Raw genomic sequence first — 22,264 nt, 5'->3', positions numbered from 1 at the left:
GACTCAAGTTGGACTCTTGGTAAGGAGAAGTTCTTGTAAGTCAAACAACTGGATGCAATACATGGAAGTCCAAGGAGGCCGATGAAGGGATTCTTGGCCGAAGGAAAGCCCAAACAGATCGCAAGATCAAATGTAAGGGTGGAAGAAAACTTGGAGATGAGAAAACTCTAAGCACAAAAGTCTAGAAAACATGAGATTTATCTCATGCCTAGTGGGACAAGGGGAGTGAGTTAGGTGCATTGTGGCCATTAGAATGGTTGAAAATAGTGTATAAGTCGATTAGTAGAGTTTAGCAATCCACTGATACACTACTACGGATGAAGAAAAGAGCTTCGAAAGTTTGAGGATGAAAATCATGAATTACGGTTTACCCGTCTATTGTAGCAATTATTATCATAGATGCTAAAATAACATTGGAAAAAGAGTATTTTTAAAATGAAAAATATGACGAAATATTCTTTAGATTTTTTTTTTTACAAAAACTGAAACGTCTTTTTAGTGATAATGAAGATAATTAAGGGGCACTCTTTTATTATTTTTTTTCTAAAAAAAAAAAGTAATTAGGTTGCAGAATACGTCATTATAGATGAGAAGCATAGGTAAACACAGAATGTGAAGTTTAGTGACTTTTGTGCTTCGACCAATAATGAAGAAAACTGCAAAAGGCTAAGAAAAAAAGGGAGAAAATTGGATATTAGGCTACTTGGTATACTCGGGAGACATGAACTCATTTATTTGTAAAAATGAGACATGTTCATTTAATTCAAAAAATAAAGCCCTAAACAGAAAGAACCTGAAATAGAACATAAAAATCATATATCTAGGAAAAAAACATAAACACGAACACAGGGAAAATGATTAGAGGAGAGAAAAATATATACATAGGACACAAGAAAAATGTCTAGAGGAGGAAAAGTTCTCCAACAACATAGAGACAATTAAAGGGCAATGAAAAGGTGAGGAATAAAGCAGTATGATATTATTTGGACAGATAAATAGTGATTTTGGATGATATTTATATTACTTTTAGCTCCATTCAGTTAAACAATATCTACTGTTCTTCAGTTTGGATTAAAACATCATAAAGTTGTGCGCCATTCAGATAATATTTGGAAGAAAAAAAAACTTAACCGATAATAAGAAAAAAAAAAAAAAAAAAACCCTCCTAGTTTTAGTCCGTAACTACCTAGATAGTTAACACTGTAAAACAATGCACCCTGCAACCAAGATAATAATACCGAGAGTAACTATATAATTTTATAGGAGGAGCCGATGGAACACCTTTTCGTAAAAAAAACTGAGAAAGATGCGTCACCTTGTCATTCCAAGAGTCAAAAACGCTGTCCAAATTTAATTGATTCAAGTGGTCATCACTGTTGAGTTACAAACATTTTCCCAGCTCAAGCATTGGATGGGAGTGCAATACGCTTGCCAACATGCACGCGTAGGAAAGAAGAACCTTGTCTGCCTGAAATCATGATTCTGTATTAAATATTCTAAAACTCACACCCATAAACTTTAATGAAAAAAAAAATTGAACTTGTTTCTTCAACCATTCCAATCGCATCGCAACTTAAACAATGCAAATTGAACCACCTTAATTACAACAATCATATTAATGGATATGATAAAATGTGCTGGTTTTGCCTTTCGCCTGCAAGGTGAAGAATGTTGATGAATCCATATCAAATTTGCAGCCAAATAGAATAATTTCAAACAACTACGAAAGCTCATAAGAATGTGTTGGTTTAGATGAGTTAGACAATAACCCGCGCGTATGAAATATTAATATTTGGACTTGCTCTAAAAAACAACTGGATTCTACTTGAACCAAATGGCAACCCAATCACGGGGCCAACAGGCGTTTTATCCCAGCTTTCTGCTCAGTGGTCAACCTTGTCGGAAACCTTATGTCGAACTTGATACGGATATTTCCTTTCCTAGAGGGATCTTTTGGCATTGGCATTCCCTCTCTCGGGACTACCTCTACGTATCCAGGATGAATGACCGACGAATTAATAGGTATTGTAAGGCTGCGACCGTCGAGTGTAGTCAAGCGGGCAGTATAACCAGTGAGGGCCTCAACCAAAGAGATTTTCTGACTAGTTACCAAATCATTTCCTTCCCTCGTGAATACATCATGTGGCTTTTCATCTATGATGAAGACTATGTCTGCAGCAATAATGTTGGGAACTTCATTTCCCTTTTCTGGGAATGTAATTTTGGTACCCTTTTTCCAACCTGGCTTTATATCAATTGTTAAAATTTCTTCAACGCTCGTGCTCTTCCTGTGACACATCGACCCAAGTAATGGTGAGTAAGAATAATTTGAAACAATTGAAAGAAAGACAGTACTGAGAAAAAATAGTTAATTGTAGATTGATTAAAATTTAATCTCCGTGCACAGAGAAATAGGTTTTCCGCTAGTTTCAAATATACCAAGAGAGTATTTCAAAATATTCAGCCCAAAATCAGCCATCTGTGCAGTAAATTATTCACCACGAAGAAATAGGTTTAACTAGTCACAAAAGTGCCAACAGAGCACCTCAAAATACTCTGCCTAAAATAAACCAAATGATCACTAACTGATTTATGAGACACATCAATCGAATGTGATCAACTCCAATAGATAGTGCTCCGAGTTTAGGGACAGTGCAACATTCACATGAAACTATGCTATAGATAACAGTATATATTTCAAATAATTCACCTTCAAAATACCCAAGATAAAAAGAAATAATTGTTTGCCAAGTTCATGCTCAATCAAAAGGTGCCCAACAAAGCAATTTTGAAAATACTCTTAATTGGAATAGCAATTAGTTATTTGACTCTCTGATCAGACTCCTCACTCCCCCCTCCATATCCATATCCATATCGGAATCCAAGTGAATGCTCAACCACCAATGCAATGACCACTTGTTATTCCACCACACTCATCTTGGATTCTCATAGACGAGTCTAAGTAATATATATGTTAACAATATTGAATAATACAATATCACCAAAGCTGTCATTAGCAATAACATCTAACATCTTGGGCGGACCGTGGAGCAGGCGGGATCCTCTGGTCCACAGGATGGGCCACAGAAGTTGATTGGTTGATTTGAATAGACCCCACCTGCCAATGAATGCAGTGATCCATCCTCTGGGCTGCAAAGTACGGTCTAGAGGATTCGCTCTCGGTCGTGGAGAGGCGTCTGGGGTGAGCGTTATCACCTTTTTTACAACCAATGAATTAATTAATTGAGTCCCTAGGGATATACTGCGATGATAAGCAGTGGGAAGGGCTCCCTAGGCAAATCTCACCCATAGCACCTTACACCTAGAGAGTTTGAATTACTGGAGCCGCAAGGCCGTCCTCTAAGACCCATCTGCACTTACGATTTAGCCTTGTGGCTGATTAGAAACTTCTGTTAAACCGAACCGGTCACCTCTTCATTTTTATTTTTTTATTATTTTTTATGAATTAATTAATTGATGTTATAGTAAAACTGTGATTTACATAAAAAAAGAAAAAAATATCATTAAATCAATATTTATTTAATTAATAATTATATCTTAAATAGTAATGAAAATTATTATTTATTCAAAATTTCAATCCACATATAAACCTTTGATATTTTAGAACAAAACATCCCAACTATTTAAAGTGAACTACATAATGTTTATACCTCCATTAAGCTCTGTAAGATTACTTCACTATAACATTTCAATCAATTTATCCATCTTCCTTTTATATATTAACCAGAGTTTTCTTCAAACTCCCTCTAACCTTTTCTTTCTCCACTCTAATTCTTCTCTTTATAAAATATATGTTTTTTACCTTTAAACATGTCTTTAACATCTCAACCACTTTTCCCCACAACTATTAACTACCTAATAATAGTTTTTTTCTCTCTTTTTTAGCAACCTCATAGATCCATTTTAACATTCTATAGAAAATCATCACAACCAACTTAACATTTTCATCAGTGTTGCATTAATTTTTTTTATAATTTGTTTTCTAACAGCAAGCATTCTAATTGGCAGGATACAAGCGCCATAAACTTTTTCTCTTAACCTATTCGGGCACACAACAATCGCACAAATCTTCAAAAACCTCATTTCCATTTTTATTGTCTACTCACTCTTTATGGTACTAATGGTGTCTTCATCAATATCTACCTTGCTGAATAATAGACCTGAAGATACTTAAAGCTCTTACTCATCATACACATCTTAGATGTATGGTAATTCACTTATTCTTATTGAATTTATATTTCTCATATTCACTTTGTACCACAACAAATTTGCAAATTCTTTTGTCATGATATTGGCCACCTATGACAATTATGATTATATTTTGAACATATAATTACCAATAGCAATAAAAGTGTGAATGGGTCGTTCTAAAAACTAATAAAAAAAACTCCATTGAAGGGAATGGAAATAACAGGGCACAAAGTTTCTACACAATTGTTACAGTATGTAAATAATAATGCTGATAATAAAGTACAGAAACAAATTTGTTATATTAGTATATTATCAACTAAAATAATTTCTCTTTTAAAAGAATAATGTTAGAATAAAAAATGAATGTTAATTTGTAAGGATTATTAAAATAACTAAAAATATTAAATAAGACTAAATAAAAAAACTGTTTTTAATATGGTATGATTTTATCTAACAATAAATAATAGTACAAGCATTATGGATAAAAATAAAATTAATAACTAACATTAATTCTGACATTAAAGTAACAAATGCAGGAAAAAATATCATTCTCAAAATAAAACTAGTTTGGATGTCTAATAATTGCATATTTTATCTTAAATAAAAAAACCTTTTTTGATTCTTTTCAGTAGTATATTTTTTACAAACTAAGTGCCTTCTTAAGTAGACTTTACCGTATACGGAAAAAATTAAGGTATTTGGTCGACAGTTGGAATACTTTTGGATAAGACAAAGATCTTTTAGTTATCAAATTAATGTAAATTCAACTTAAATATGTGGGCATGACCACAATTCTTTTATAATATCATCTTCTACCTATATTCAGGCAACTACTCTGCCCGTGATGTTTTAACCTCATATGAATCAACCTCAATCAAGCATGTAATGAAGTCTTCAGTACCCAAGAAAGGAATATGTGCAAAAGCAATGATAAAGTTATCTGCTAGATGGTGCCCTTAAATTTGAAAGGGAATAGACAATTAGACCCATTAATTGAAGAACTGGAGATCAATCTAGTCCAATTGATCAATGAGAATCTCACTTTGACTTGGATTTAAGCTGGTCAAGTCAGGTAGTTCATCAGTTCAAGGGCTGGTTAAATTTTAGAGCATCATTGCTAGATAACTAGAAAGGACAAGGACTATAAACGAACAAAACATTTATGAACATGTTTGATACTCTGCTTGACAAGATCTTTATACAAACACCCTTGACACTAGTATAATCAGCTCATTAATAAAGATCATGAAACAATTCATGAATAACCTTAATTATGTACTTGTTTAAAGTCTGATTATAATTTGATGTTTTATTTTTATACACAAATACATTAAAAAAAAAAGTGTAACAACAATAACCAAACCTGTACCATTAAGTGGGTTCGATTATATGGATTCTCTTACATCATTGGGCTTGACCTCAATCTCTTATGATATATTTATTTGAATTTCATCTTGTTTTATCGTTGCTAATCAAATCTTCTTTGGTCCCTCTTCCTCAATTAATGAGTATTTGTCATGGTCCCATATCGGCTAACTAAGGCATTAATTAGTCCTTAAATATATGTCCATACCATTTTAAACATGTCTATCGAAGCTTTCCCTCAAGCACAACCTCGGCTCTATTATATTTGCCCATTCACCTTAATCCTCCTCTCTATGACTTGCATCTTGTGCTTGTGTGCTCAATTTATAGTTCAACATTTTAAGCTTTAGAGGACCTTGCAATCACAAAGAACATTTGACGCTCTCCTTCATTTCAATCATCTTACTTGTATCCTATATAAAACATCACTATCAACCCCTATACTAAACTTAAATTTCATATAGTTTTGTCTTTACTAACCCCAAAATCTTTTATTTCCAATGTTTCCGATTAGAATTTAAGCTTAGCATTTCCGTCTTCACATGTCCCATCAACAAAAATAATATCATGTCCTTCGTATGGTCCACCAAGCACCACTCATCTCTTGGGCCACCATGTACTTGGCAAAAGATGAAGGGGGATACGAACTGCGTGATCTCAAGTCATGGAATTCTACACTATTGTCCAAATCCATCCAACGAAAGGACTCCCTTTGGGTGCGGTGGGGTCACCACTAATACCTCTAAAGCACCGATATGTGGAAGTGGCAAGCGAAACCATCTGGCAACCCCCTCATCAAGAAACTAATCCAAATCCGCCAAACAGTCTAGGGGTTGATTCTACTGAGCAGGTTGTGGTAATGTAGGACTCATGGTTCGATCCAGAATTGTGGCACAGAGGTGCTGCATATGACTTCTTCAGGCCATGGAGCAGAAAGGCATGGGGAGCAATTGTATGGAAGCCTTACATCATTCCAAAGCACCAATTCATCATGTGGCAGCTCGCCAATGACAAAGTGTGCACCAAGGGCAGATTGTCGTATGTAGACCGCAAAACCTATCCGTTGTGCTAGCCTGCTAGGCGGATAAAACGGCGGACCACCTTTTCTTCATATGTTCCGTCTTTAAACCTCTATGAGGCAGGGCCTAAAGTTGACTTTAGGACAACAACAGCCTTGTTGGAGACGTTCCAACAACGATATCATGGAGGGAGTATGCTCAACAAAGTCCGTCATTTGGGTATATCTTGTATGATCTATTTGATTTGGCAAACCCGAAATCGATGTCAATATGAAGGGGATATGCCAAACATTGAGGTTGTTTAGAAAGGTTCAAATGCATGTCTTTAGATTTTTAAGTGTTCCTCATTAAGTCCTTGATCAACTTTAATACAATTTACCTTTATCAAAAAAAAAATAAAAAAAATAATATCGTGTGCAAATAAGATGCACCATGATAACATGTCTTAAATGTGTGTCTAGTAAATTCATTCATAACTAGTTAAAAAAATTATGAACTTAAAGTTGATGTTTGATGTAAACACTATCTTTATAGGAACACTTCCATTAATTCACTCTCCTCTTATTCTCATATATATCCTTAATTGTTTCAATATACGATATGTTAACACCTTTTCTTCTAGAATTCTCCACATAATTTCCCTCAAGACTTTACCATAAAATTTTTCTAGATCAATGAATATCCTATGTAAGTCTTCTTCTTTTCCAAATAATTTTGAATCAATCGTATAAGATGGTATAGCTTCTATCATCGACCTTTCAAACATAGATCCAGATTTTGATTACCTTAGTCTCCTTGATTGTTTTTCTATCACTCTTTCTTCATGTCCTTATAATTCACATAATTTTGTAAGTCTATCAAACATTAATACTATTTTTTTCTAGACATTTCCAAACCTCTATTGGAATTACAAATTAAATAATCTTATATAATTTATGATATTTAATGATGAAAAATAGTAAAATTTCATTTATTGGATCATTGTTTAATTACATTTTATGTACAATAATGTCCTCCATAACAAGCTCAAGCTCTTTAAGATAAATGAACAAGCTAGAACACATTCAAGTTCAACTCAACCGTAGAGACTCAACCTAAAAAAAGGCATTTGATCCTTTGATCCAATGACCTTGTCAAAATGCATTTAGTCTCGCCAAGTGATTTTTCCATTTAAGGAGTATATTTAAGTCTTCATAAGGTTGTAAGTACAATAAGAAGTAATTGTTTCATAATTTAGAGGATAACCTACTTGGCATTTTTTACTATTATTGCAATATTCTCCCCATTCCTAATTTTGGTACTTGAAGGGGAGCCTTAGCGCAACGGTAAAGTTGTTGCTTTGTGACCAAAAGGTCACAGTTTCGAATCCTAGAAACAGCCTCTTGTAAAAAACAGGGTAAGGCTACGTACAATGGATCCTTCCTCGGGACCCTGCAAGGCGGGTGTTTCGTGCACCTGACTGCCCTTTTTCCTAATTTTGGTACTTGTCAATCTAATTTTGTAAACTTAGATGTATAATAATTGTATTATTGGAGCAATGCAAAATCATTTCATTGTTACAATTAATTTTTTCGCCGAGTGGTTAAGACAAGTGAATTTGGAAAGGAAGTAGGGTTTGAGAGGAATTTAGTAATTTTTGGCATTTAAAGCAACTTATGAGTGCTTAAGGGCACATGTACATATGTAATTTAGAAAACTTAGAAGGGAAAAACATAATGTACAAAGAAAAAATAAATCCCAAATAGAAAGAAGGAAAGAGAGCCATATTTGGTGGGGTTTTTTTTTTTTTTGCATTATCAAGTAGGGACTACCTCATTGGATTGGTTGAAACTAGACCCGACCCCAGGCCGGGTATGGCCCGGACCCGGCCCGGGCCCGTAACCGGGTCAACGGGTCGGTTGCCCGTTGACCCGGTTCGCCGGGTTGAACCGGAACCGGCCCGGCAAGTTGCCGGGCCGATTCCGATTCATTGGGTGTAAAAACAGGCGAACCGCCGGTTAACCGGCGGGTTGAACCGGCGGTTCAGCCGCAAATTTTTTTTTTTTTTTTTAAACGGCTTGAACCGCCGGTTAACCGGCGGTTTGTAGCCGTTGGGAGGATTTTTTAGGTATTTTTTTTCAACGGTTAGGATCATTTGGCCGTTTTTTGATCAATGGCTATGATTTAGTGTCCGTTACTATCAAAACTCTATAAATAGAGAGCTTATTTCATCATTTTTCACACACATCTTCTCTACTCTTAATCTCATTTTCGTATTCTCTAATCTCTACACGCTTTCGTTTTCAATTTTCAATTACAATGAAGGAGGCCGCGGAGGTGCATCATCTCGAGCTCGGAAGGGAAAGCAAATAATGAATCCGCGGGAGAAGGACCCCAACATTCAATCCACCGATGATGAGATCGAGCATCTTCCGAATCCGACACCCGACACACAAGGAAGTACCGATGCAATTACTTCTAAGGTTCGGGAACTTCCTCCTCTAAAGTCTTCTATTTTTACTAAACATTTTGAGAAGGTCACTCTTCCGTCGGGAGAAATGCGTGCAAAATGTAAGCACTGTAATGCTTCCTACAAATTCCAAGGGTCGTTGAAACGACATGTAGAAACGAAGCACCCGACAGAATATGGACTCGACCGTTCTCAAACACAATTATCAAGATTTTCTTCAACTAGCGGTAGTACCGATTCCGGTTTATTTTTATATTCGGATAATAAATTAAGAGAATCATTAGCTAAATTTGTTTCCGTAGAACATCTTTCTTTTAGTTTTGGATCTAAATGCACATTTGAAGATTTTTGTAAAGAACCTCTTAATCCATGTGCTAAATGTGTTCCTAGGACTACACTTACTCGTACAATTAAAAAATTAATAAAACAAGGAAAAAAGAATTTAATTGATGAATTTAGTAAATTAGATAATAAAGTTTCTTTATGTTCCGATATTTGGAGCGATCATTGGCAAACACATTCGTATATGGGTGTGACTTGCCATTGGATCGATAACTCTTGGAACCTCCAAAAAAAGATTATTAGCTTATAGAGTTTTTGATGAATCACATAATGCTCATAATATCGCATAATTATTATGTTTAATTTTAGAAGAATATGGTTTAACTCATAAAATATTTTCAATATCATTAGATAATGCTAGTTCTAATACCGCTTGTATAGATGATCTAAAATTTGTTTGTCAACCTATTATTGGAGGTTTATTTTTTCATATTCGTTGTGTATGCCATGTTTTAAATTTATGTGTTCAAGATGGTTTAAAAATTTTAGAAAGTTATATTAAACCAATTAGAATTGCAATTTCTTATTTATGGTCTCATCCATCTATAATGAAACAATGGGGTAGGTTTTGTAAAATTAATGGAATGAGACCTAAAAAATTTCCACGTGATGTACCAACACGTTGGAATTCAACATACCAATTATTACAAGATTCATTTCAATATAAAGAATTATTATGTTCATTTTTTGCACAAAATACTAATACTAATATATATTTATTTTCACAACAATGGAATATTTGTAGTAGTATTTGTGAAATTTTAAAAGTATTTAATGATGCAACCGAATAACTTTTCGGTGTTTATTATCCCACTGCTCAATTAGTTTTAGAAAATTTTTCTAATATAGTATTAGTTTTAAATGAACATATTAATAATGAATCTTTATCTCCTTACATCTTAGCTATGAAAACTAAATGGGAAAAATATTTTTATTTAATTCCTGAAATTTATTTAATTGCATTTGCTTTAGATCCTAGATTTAAATTAGAAGTTTTACAAGAAATGTTAACTTTATATTATGACGCTTTAATTCCAATTAAAGATTCTTCTTCCCCTGATCCAGTTAATATTATATATAATGTTAGAATTTATTTATATGATATTTATAATCAATATTATGCAAAATATGGAACACAAATTAATATTTCTAAAATTCAACAAACTACTAGTAGTAATTTAAAATTTACAAAAGCACAACTCTTATTAAAAGAACGGATAAAACGTCCACGAGGATCCTCAAGTTCCACACAGGAACTTGAGAATTATTTTACGACTTCTTTTGATTTTAATGAAGCAGATAGCGAAAACTTCGATATCTTAAAGTGGTGGTCACAGAAAGCTTTCTCTCCGTGATCGCAAAAGAAATTTTAGCTTGTCCAGTGTCAACTGTTGCTGTGAAGCAGACGTTCAGTGCCGGCGGCAACATATTAGATGAACGACGATCAACTTTGTCTCCCGACTCATTGGAAGCCCAAGCATTACTGGATGATTGGACCAGAGCGGAGAAAAGAATCCAAGGAATGCAACTTTCAGATGACGAAGTTGAAGATTTTGATAATACGACAGGAACAGGAAATGGAAGTGAATGAAAATGTAAAAGGATAAAAATGTAAAAGAACTACGTGAGCTTTGATTCCCCTAAAGGGATACGTAGGCAACTTAAATAAGTGCAAGCCCTTTTTTTAATAAATTTTAATTTCTAATTTTTAATGTTTAATGTTTAATGTTTAATTTTTAATTTTTAATTTTTAATTTTTTTTAACATATTAATCTTGAACCGTGACGAACCGTGACGAACCGTGAACCGAACCGTGAACCGGCGGTTCTGAACCGTGAACCGTAACCGTCTTGGGCGATTAAGGTTAAGGGTTGACCTGCCTGGAACCATCGAACCGGCGGTTCCGAACCGTCGAACCGTCGGTTCCGAACCGTGGTCAGGTCTAGTTGAAACCTTTTATGGCTAAGCCCCTTTGTTTTTCCCATCTTCCCAAAACGTTATCTCCTCTCCTCTCTTCTCCTCTTTCCTTATGGCCAATGGCATCAAGTGGGAGGTATTTTCCTCTGTAGTTAACAACATCTAGGTGGACAATAACCATCAGAGATAAGGGAAGCAACTAAGGAGTTAGGCAGCGAACCTAGAGCAAGTGTTTGGAGTCTAAAGAAGCCCTAGAGGCGTATGAATGGCCTTAAAGGGAAGAATTAGACCTAATTGGAAGTTTGGATCCTAAATAGTTTTTTTTTAATGATTTTAACAATACTAAGCGATCTTGTGCACATCTTTTGTAAGAAACAGTTTGGGCATAGAACCTTTTCCCTTAGTGCTAGATGATGGTGATGTTAGGAGGAGACAGTCGGTAACCGACTGATAGAGGGGGGTGAATACCATGTGTGCCTGCAAATGAGATTTCTAAACTTCTCTTGCTAATATTTAGCAAGGTCATAAAATAATTAGCATCAAAACAAAAATATAAACAATTGCAAGCACACTCCACAATTGCTAACACCTTAGATTATGTGGTTTGGCAGCCTCAAGTCTGCTACTCCACGACCTATGATCCTCTCCAAAGCATCACTCCCAGATGCCCCCTATATTTATGCCCTTTATATTTTCTCCTTCACGGCAGCATAAGAGGTGGGAAACCATCTTATAAATCTTTCAAAATATACCAAAAAAAAAAAAAGGTTTACAAAATAATGAAAATACAAGCATTGCAATCTATTGCAGAATAGGGTTGAATAAACATGAGTTATTATTTTGTTCACAACCCTTTCCTCTCGTTATATAGCATCTTCTTCTAATTCAAATGTTGACGCTTTTTTGCTATTCTAGCACTGATCAATCAACTAATTGCTTGGGGTTGTTATTGGATCATGACATTATGCCTTCTATTAACAGTTCACCTTCTATTAATGACTCAACAACCAACTTGAGTCGACTGCATCAGTCAACTAATATCGACATCAATTAACTAAACTAAACCATAAAACCCAAATATACTTTAGGGTTTTGTGTTTCTATCAGTTGACTTAGTAACTAGTTGACAGGATTTTGAAATACGATCATCCTAATAATCGAGTCTTTCATAAGTTGAGAACTTCCCTCTCCTAGGTACATGTGCTTTCAACTCTTAGCTCACCATACGACGGTCTCTGCTACAAAAATTATTTCTTGTCAAATTTCTCATCCCTCGGATGTGCCCAACCCCTTAGCTTACTCCTCATGTCATCCTTCAAGCTCTGCCTATGTAATATGCTTCACAGGCACAGTTGAACATTGATGTTCCTCATCTTGTAGTCCCTCAAATATCCTATGCCACCCTTCTTCTATCTCTATGGACCTTGAGCCATTGGATAATCAAGACCTTAGCCATGTTACCTCCATGTGCATATCAGCTAAGTCTTGTATAATTCAAACACACGTATCTAACAAAATCACAAATCCTAACTTAAACCCTTCACATAAACATCAAAACTCAAGGTCAAACCCAACTACTTAGGGCACGATTACACCAATAGGTGAATATAGGAGGCTCCTCGAAAGGTGACAAATAGAGATGTTTCTACGATTGGTTAATATGCTAAAAAGGATAATATAGTTGGAATTGTTAATTGGAGGCAACTTTAAGTGTTCAAAATATTTTTGTTGAATGTGCATGGTGGCGTCCTTATAGAACATTTTTAGGTATCAACCCTAAACAATGAAGGTGTCAACCTTACTTCTTATTACAACATTGACCCTTATATGCATGGTGCACAATGATGTCAACCCTATTTTGGCATGTGCAACTAAAGAGTTTAATAAAACACATACATAGATGTGCATTTGCATTATATATTTCATTTGTCAATTGTAGTTTGATATACCATGTAAGTGAGAATGGTCATTCTTAATTGACAGGACATGCAAGTGAGAATGGTTTGGTAGATGTTCAAGTGAAAAACTAGTTTGTATAAGAGTAATGAACATCAATTGGAACAATGATGAACTCCCCTCATAGTATTACATATGTTCCAAACTCTATTTATGTGTTTGTCATACCTAGTTCATGTCACAGACTATTGACCCTAAGTGTTCTATTTAATAATGAAAGAGTTGTTTGTTAATGCGAGCTAAGAACAATAATTGTGATCGACCCATAAAAAATGGTTAGTTGACCCTATTTTCCAAAATGCTACTAGTGTTAACTAAAACTTTTTCTGAGTTAACATTATTTCCCATAACATGGATGGACCCAAAAACTTTCTAAGGTTAACGCAACTCTTATACCCAGCTCTGTCATTTTAGGTCAACCCACTATTTTTCTTGGGTTGACCTAATCTGAAACAATGACCTTGCTATTATTCAACGTGACAAATATAGTCTTCCCACACATGCATCATGGTAAGTTCTATTATAACCCCAAATTACTAGCACTTCCTTGCATCATTCTATAATTAATATAGTTATGTACAATTAAAGATATGTAATACTACAAATTAAGATCTCACCCATAAAAGACTAAAAGAGAGATGAATATAAAAATATTTACAAGGCATCTTAGAAAACCAAAACCCAATTGTTCTCAACAGAATGAAAAATGCCAGTGATCCCATGAGCACAACAAAGTATCAACATGGCAATTTCATCAAACTAAGGTCAACTAGTTTCTATACAATAAAAGGATCTCTTTTAATCCCTTTTGGCAATATGAAGAGTAAGAAAAAGAAACAAATGCTGCATCTAGTTGCTGATACAAGTTTTGTTGAAATATACCTGCAATGATCCAAATATGTTTTACACTTTCTTCAATAGCGGACTGAAAACTAACAACCAGCATCATAATTTCATGGTCATTTGTCCAAAGATACAATACTTAACAAGACTCAACATACAATCAATTAAATAGAAACATGTGTGCTAATTTAAGAATGTATACAATAAATTTTTATGATGCCTACTTGCATAAAAAATATCCATGAATAGAAAATCCTCCTGAAAATTAACTACTGCAATTTTAAAAATGAACGTATGTTTTCTAAACTATTTTTTCTTGCCATTTCTTTATGTATAATTAATTGCAGCTAACAAGTCACCCACATGTGGCATGACTATTGTTGATGCATTTGTATCTTGATATGATCAACAAGCGTGGAATTTATCAAATTTAACAACATTGAGTGTTAAACTTAAAGAAAGTTCTATAAAACCGCAGTTATATCTGCTATGTTATATGGAGCTGAATGTTGGACTATGACTCGAGCACATGAGCAAAAGATGAGAGTTTCAGAGATGAGGATGTTAAGATGAATGTGTGGACATAGGAGGATGGACAAAATAAGAAATGAGAGCATTAGAGAGAAAGTCGGAGTTGCATTTATTGAGGAAAAACTCCGAGAGACACATTTAAGATGGTACGGACATGTACTTAGACGACCAATAAATGCTCCAGTTAGGCGATGTGAAACTATGAAAAACATGCATATCAAACGAGGAAAAGGAAGACCAAAAAAGACTTGGTTAGCAACAATAAAACAAGATAAAATTTATTTAAATATAGATGATGACATAATAGGAGATAGAGCTCAATGGCGTAAAAGGATTCATGCAGCCAACCCCACTTAGTGGGAAAAGGCTTGGTTGTTGTTGTTGTTAACAACATAGGGTGTAATTGAAATAGATATATTTCACATTTTATGTTCTTTTAATCGAAAACAACTGCAAAACATTACATCAGAAACCTTACCCAGGATCTTTCATGGAAAACATAATTTTTTTTCTAAATTAATTCAATGAAGATAACTGATAACCTAGTTAGCTAAGATCAACTAAAGATTTACTTCAGATGAACTAGTTATAGTAATAATAATAAACTAATTCAACCACTAAAAGGGAACAATGGCAAATGGAATAGAAGAAACTCACCCGTTGGCATCAACAATCTCCCTAGAAATCTTCATCTTTTTGGTTGTGCCCTTATACAAGTCCTCCAGGCTGCAGGGCAACCGGTTCTCAATGGGCGCTTGCTTCCTTGGTTGCTGAGGGTACATTGACGCGCCGCCCTCCCCGCCGCTAAATGACGACCCAAATAAGTCGTCCCTGAACATCCCGCCAATTCCGCCTGGGAACCTCGATCCGCTCCTGGTCCCGCCACCCATCCCTCCGAACGGGCTGGAGAAACCGAAGAACTCGGCAAATATGTCATCGGCACTCCTAGGGTTGAACCGGAACGAGCTCGGCCCACCTTCGGCACCACCAAACCCACCGGCGCCGGGCGGAGGGACCTGCCCCTTGAGGCCCTCCTCGCCGTACTGGTCGTAGACGGCGCGCTTCTGCTGATCGCTCAGGACCTACCGAAACAAAGAGATCCAATGGTTCAGAATGATCGGAGCTTCGGAGGTGGTAGATCAAGGAGGGGCGGGAAGGAAGAGATGGTACCTCGTACGCTTCGGAGATCTGCTTGAACTTTGCCTCGGCTTCCTTCTTATTGTTGGGGTTCTTGTCCGGGTGCCACTTCATGGCGAGTTTACGGTAGGACTTCTTGAGATCGTCGTCCTTGGCGCTCCTATCGACGCCCAGGACCTTGTAATAGTCCACGCCCATCTTCTTGTTCTTCGCTTCTATTCTCGGCTTTCGCTGCTTGCTCCGATGGAGGTAAGCGGGGTGATTATCGCGAGAGTTCCTCCTCTTTGATCGTAATGCTTCTTCTTTTTCCACTTGTTTGTTTCTCGCCGCCGCCGTCGTTCGTCGTCGTCGTCGCCGCCGCCGCTTGTGGGATTGGTTCGGGATGTGGCTGTAGTTGAACGGTGGGTCGGAACGAGCTTGGAAGTTTCTAGAAGAACAATGGGCTGACCAGATTCGGCCGGAGCCCAATAAAATATGTAGCAAGCGAATCAAGTTTAATATTTTAAACTGAAATTTTAATTATATTTACTAATGTTAGGCCAATACATTACTTTAATTGATTGAGATAATTATAAAATAATTATTATATTATATTTAATTTTTTTTATTACACATTCATTTATATTTAAATAATAATTATTATTTTTAATTAATTAAATCTTTGTTAATTAAGGGTAAAATTGAGAACTTCCTGAATTTTATAAATCATGAAAGTGGAGATTTTATCTCCAAAATGTCCCTTTTTTTAAGTATAGTGTAGTAGTGAGTAGTTAATGAATGTATAGAAATTATTGAATAGCTGTTAAATGTGTAAAAACTACGGATTAGTTACTATAATATGTTTATGATAAGTTTATAGTTCAATTTAATTAAATATGAAATAGAAGATTTTTCATGTTATAGAACTACACATTGTAGCTAAATTTGAAACCTTAAAAATTTGAATATTCAATTCTAAACTCTCTGTCATTCATCAAAATATTTTTATGAATTTAATCAAAATTATTTAAATTCTATTAAAATTATTTTAAATTAATCAAAATCACTTTAAAATAGTTAAATAGACTATTAAATAGTTATACAATTATATTATGCCGGCAAGAAGTATGAATAATAAAAATATCATATACTATTTTAATTGATTGAGATAATTATAAACTAATAATTAAATTTTATTTTATTAAACTTAGTTTTCTATTATATATTTATCTATATTTAAATAAATCTTATTATTTATTTATTATTAATTAAATCTTTTTTCAACTCTCTTATCTTTAATTAAATTAAAGATAAAAATGAAGAAGAGCTACAAATTTTATAAATCATGTGCACCTTTTCAAGAAGTCAAAATAACGTCTCATTATGATTTTATTCTAAAAATATATTTTACCCTAAAGATGCTGTAGTTGCTATAATATTTAGAAATTATCCAGTGATTAATATGATATGTTTAGAATGAGTTTATGGTTCAATTTAATTAAGTATGAAATAGATCATTTTTTATATTATAAAAAAGGTAGATCCGTTATCTTAGCGGCCCCCCTAGTACCGGCCTCACGGATATGGAGGGAAGTTCATGCAGGTACACAGGCTATAGGCGCATGGCGGGGTAAACCCTAGGTCGTTAGTTCTTGAGAATCGACCATTGACCATTACACCAGAGATACCATGCGCTCACCGTCTGCGCTACGCCCTGGGGGCATCATTTTTTATATTATAGTAGTCATGAGTAGTTGCTACCCATTGTAACTAAATTATAAAACCTAAAACTTTGAACTTTCGCTTGGTATACATTCAACAATAAGAATGATAATGAGTTTTGATTGAAGGATTAATGTTGGACTAATTAGGGTCGGTAAGAGAAGGTTGAGTTTAACTGTCAAAAAGTAAAACAAACATCTTTCTCGATCGTTCAACTCAGATTAGCATTAATAGTATAATTAGAATAAATAACAAGAAATTGAAAGAAGAGGCGCAGGGTTTATTTGGTTACAACCTAGGTGGTTGTTAATCCAAGGACAATGAAAGCTCTAAAAATCTCCTTCGGTTAAGACGGAGAAGTCTCTTACACTCGTTAATTGCTCAGACTATTGCTAGGAAAAGAATATAGGTGTTGTTTTTTATTTCCTAGGTTCAGAGGGGTCCTTGTATAGCTCTTGAAAAATCTTATCCGTGGCTGAAAGGCGCCTCCAGCAAGGCGCTAAAGGATAAAACTTTATCCTTTGGCAACGGCTAAAATCAACCTAGTCAAAGGTGCTTTCCATAGGGTTGGAAGTCGCCTTCGTACTATTCATTGAAGGCGCCTTCCACAATGAAGGTGCGGGGTGTCTTTAATTCACTTTGAAGGCGCCTCCAACACCTATTTTGCTCTTCTGCTGCTCCGATCGCCTAGGTGATCACGACCATTCGAAATAGGGGTCACCAGGACCTATTTTTCGGCCTTCTCCTCGAGCAGGCTTCCGCTCTGACTTCTCGTCCCTCAAAATGTCGTGCACATTCTTCTCATCCACCGGTGTACTCTTCCGCAGTACCTCGTCCCTCGGATGCACTGAGCTCGTTGGCTCCCTTCTAATGTCATCCTTTTCGCTAGCTGCGTCTTCCACTTGAGTTCTTGTATTATTAAGCTCCTGCACACTTAGACACAAGGGTCAAACACAACAGGACTTAATCTAACCTGGTTGATCATATCAAAACTACCACGTGGTTCCAACAATCTCTCTCTTTTTGATGTGCATCAACCCAGGTTCAAGTTAGGGTAAAAACAATGCAATAAAAGTATTATAAAGAAATTGTAATACTAACTTTTTAGGAACATAATGAAATTCAAAATTTTATAATGTTTGCAAGCTTCAAATTTTATAATGTTGCAAAGTATTTATAAAATTCAAAACGTTAAAGTTAAAATACAAAATTTTAAAATCTCCCCTTAAAAATCTCCCCCTAAACTAAACTTGTACTTATTCCTTCCCCTTTGATCACATAAAAAAAAATAACATAAAAAGTTAGAAAGTTTTTGAAGTTAATTTTGAGGGGTACTTAAATAAAATAGTAAACAGAATGGTTAAAATTTTTCATAAAGTCATACTTTGTATTTAAAAAAAATAACGAAAAAATATTTTGTAAAAAAATCTAACATTGTTAACAGAGTAATCATTTTAACAGTTAGTTAATTAAATATTTATTTCAATAATTAGCTTCCAGCTGTGGCAAGACACTAGGTATTCTTAGATATTGAAGCAACAACCAATTTCTTAGACAAAACCTTTTAAAGAAATTAATATTCAATTTAACTCTTTTATAATTAAAAGAATTTTAGTCTAGATATGATTTTGGAACCAAATATAAGTTCCTACCTATTGGATTAATCATAAATTTTGGAGGTACATAATTTTTAGGAATATTCCTAATTTGTCTCTGGTAATGTCTAATATACTAGTTCAAATTATTATATCTCATAATATTTTGATTTTTTAAGCATACACGACTTTTCAAGTATTCTATTTCTATTTTCAATTTATCATTTTCTATTTTTAAATTATCAAACAAATCTAATGGGCATGTGTTTTGCTAATTATCTTTTCACATCATTATTTTCTTTTTCTAGTTTTACTAAATCCTTAGAAAGAACTTTAATGAACTGAAAAGATTGTTTGGGTGAAAGAGCGTGTACCTCACTTGTCTTAAGTTCTGATGCTCCCCCTTCATCGTAGCTTTTCTCTGATTATCCTCCTCCTTCGTCGATGCTCATCTATGAGCTAGTTTCGTCTTCCTTTTGATGGTCTGCTATTAGGGCTAGTCCAGTGTAGACTTTGATTTCGGAGTCGGAGGACGACGATTCATCTCATGTGACTTTTAGATTATGTTTGGGCCAAGCTGACTTCTTATTTTTTTTCCTTGTCTTTGTTCTTCAGTTTTAGGCAGTCATCCTTGATGTGCCCTTCTTCATTGTAGTTGTAACATCGGACCGTCCTTTTGTCTTGATAATGCTTTCTCGCCTGTGATTTAAATTTATTAGATTTAATAAATTTATTAAATTTTCTTACTAGTAGCACCGCTTCATCTTCGTCGATCGACGCTTCAGAGTTAGGACCTTCCTTCTTGGCTCTCAAGGTAAGATTGTTGTTCGACTTTTCGATTCTTTAAAATCTGCACATTGAGTTTCATGAAGTTCAAAAGTGGAAAATAAATTCTCTAGTGTACTTACCTCGAGCGTCGAGCGGTGCGAGTGTTTTTCGTCGCAATGCAAAGAATACCTAAAACAATGATTTATATAATAAAACAATGATTTATATAATAAAACAAGGATAAAATTATAATATAATTTTTTTTAGTTCCCCTTACCTTTCCTTACGCCCCAAATCGGGGTATAAGAAATTCTTCCATTTCATGGGTAAAAAAGGTTAAAGCTTACCCTTCCTTGTTTTTCCTTTCTATAGCTCACTTTCATCCAAATAGGGTTTTAAGTTTCCCTTCTCCTTCCCTCACCTCCTCCCAAACAGTGCATAACTCGAGGAAGAGGATTCTCCCCTTGCCATGGAACCCTAGGACATCCATCTTCTCAGCCATCGCGATGATCCATCCACCATCGGAGCGTGGAATTCAACTGAAGACACCGACATCGCTTAGATAGGCTTTCTTTTCTCTCTATTTTGTATATTGAGTTGTTGAATGCTATTTTATATATTTCTTGGTTGTAATTCATTCGTTATGGAGTAGTTCTTTGGATTTTAGGAGTATGAAGTAGCTATGATGTGATTGTTGATGTGAGAACTAAGTATTTGTTGACCTTCTCAATTGAATAACATGTTTACTACTTGTTTACGCTTTATTGTATGTGCTTGAATGAAATAGGTGTAGAGGATTTAATCACCATGTAGAGGTGATAATCTAGATTGTATACCCGTAGAGTCCCAGTTACAGGGGTAACCCTTAAATGGGCATTCTTGTATTATTACCTTGAATGGAGATTGAATTGCCATAAGGGTAAACATGGAGATAGAAAAGTGAACAATACTTAGGGCGTCAACAAGCATCATAGCAAAACCAAAGTTCTAGAATTGTCTTCCATACTCCAATCATTTCATTCGATCACTTGTTGTCTCCTGACTCTCATTGCTCTCAACTCTCTCAACCCTCACAATTCTCTCTCTCTCTCTAATACGCACAACTTCAATTGTCTAAATAACTAGTCTTGCAAACTTGATTAGTGTTTAATCAATAGTCTCTATTAATTAATATTTTTATTACTTGATATAACTGTGTATTTGCAGTTTACACTCATCAGGTATTTGCTTCAATAGGTCTTGGGGTTAATTTCTAATGGGTGTAAAATATCTCGTTGAATGTCTGACCTCCCCCATACAAAGGATCGCGTTGTGGGGCTGATAATAATGAGTCATTTGAAATGAGCAATATCACTGTTTATCATAGCCACTATACAATCCAAATCTTCTCTTATGTGTGTTGGTGCAACGGGACCGGTAAAATGGGGTGAATTTTCTATTAAAAACAAAGTGAACCTTTCTCATTCTTTCAACTCTAGTTAGTGGCACAAGTATACTAAACAGAATAATAAAACTTAAAAAAAATAAAAGGACAATCTATTTACTTGGTTACAACCTAGGTGGTTGTTAATCCAAGGTGTTGAAGAAAGCTCCACTAGAAAAACTCATTTGTTGAAGGCGGAGTAACCTCTTACAAATGTTTATAGCTTAAAGGATGACTAAGAAGTGAATACAAAAAAAAAAATTATGGAACTGCCACATCAGCGACCCCCCTAAAGTCGGTCCCACAGATATGGAAGGAGGTAAATACAGGTACACAGCTGAAAGTGTATGGCTGGGACACTAACCCCAGGTAATGACACCTCGAGGATCGAACCCTGGACCTCTTGGCCACGAAACCATGCGCCCCTAACTGTGCTACGCCCTGGGGACATCTAGGAAGTGAATACAAGACTTGTAGTTCAGTTGTTATATTTTTCCTATGTCTAGGAATCTTTTTATAGCCCCTAGAAAATCTTATCTGAGGCTAGAAGGCACCTTCAATAGGTGGAAGGCGCCTCCAGCGTAGCAATTTCTATCCGTGCGAAGATAAAGTTTATCTTCGCAAACGGTCACTTGGAAGGCGCCTTTAAAAGTTGGAAGGTGCCTTCATACTGTTCATCGAATGCACCTTCTAGCCATGAAAGGCATCTTCACATTGTTCATCGAAGGCGTCTTCTAGCCATGGAAGACACCTTCCACACGACAATTTAGCTCAACACTGATCTCTTGGCGAGGCTCTTCACGTAAGTGATTCTTCGACCATCCGCAATTTGAGCTCACCCAAACTTAACTTCGACCTTCTCCTTGTGCAGACTTCCACCCTAGCTTCTCGTCCCTCGGAAGTCGCGCATGTCCTTCTCGTCCACCGATGTACTCTTCCATAACACCTCATCCTTCAGATGCACCGAGCCCGTCGACTCCCTTCTAATGTCATCCTTCTAGCTAGC

General features: G+C 35.4%; 1 protein-coding gene across 1 annotated transcript; it reads right to left on the bottom strand.

Moving 5' to 3' along the window:
- Positions 1-1,587: 1,587 nt before the first annotated feature.
- LOC122016855 (dnaJ homolog subfamily B member 1-like) lies at positions 1,588-16,223 on the bottom strand. The gene is made up of 3 exons (XM_042574280.1): positions 15,805-16,223; positions 15,292-15,716; positions 1,588-2,288 (listed from the first exon to the last, which is right to left on the bottom strand). Exons 1-3 carry the CDS (start codon positions 15,967-15,969, stop codon positions 1,847-1,849), a joined length of 1,032 nt encoding a protein of 343 aa, XP_042430214.1. The 5' UTR covers positions 15,970-16,223; the 3' UTR covers positions 1,588-1,846.
- Positions 16,224-22,264: the final 6,041 nt, after the last annotated feature.

This window comes from Zingiber officinale, chromosome 8B, assembly GCF_018446385.1.
Source record: "Zingiber officinale cultivar Zhangliang chromosome 8B, Zo_v1.1, whole genome shotgun sequence".
NCBI classification, from domain to species: Eukaryota; Viridiplantae; Streptophyta; class Magnoliopsida; order Zingiberales; family Zingiberaceae; genus Zingiber; species Zingiber officinale.
This window is presented reverse-complemented; position numbering and strand designations above follow the sequence as displayed.

Excerpts from the sequence above, each read along its gene's own strand:
- LOC122016855 (XM_042574280.1), bottom strand. The coding sequence starts at position 15,969 with ATGGGCGTGGACTATTACAAGGTCCTGGGCGTCGATAGGAGCGCCAAG. Across the intron at positions 15,717-15,804 it reads AGATCTCCGAAGCGTACGAG|GTCCTGAGCGATCAGCAGAA; the intron begins GTACCATCTCTT and ends TTGTTTCGGTAG. Across the intron at positions 2,289-15,291 it reads GAGATTGTTGATGCCAACGG|GAAGAGCACGAGCGTTGAAG; the intron begins GTGAGTTTCTTC and ends GATGTGTCACAG.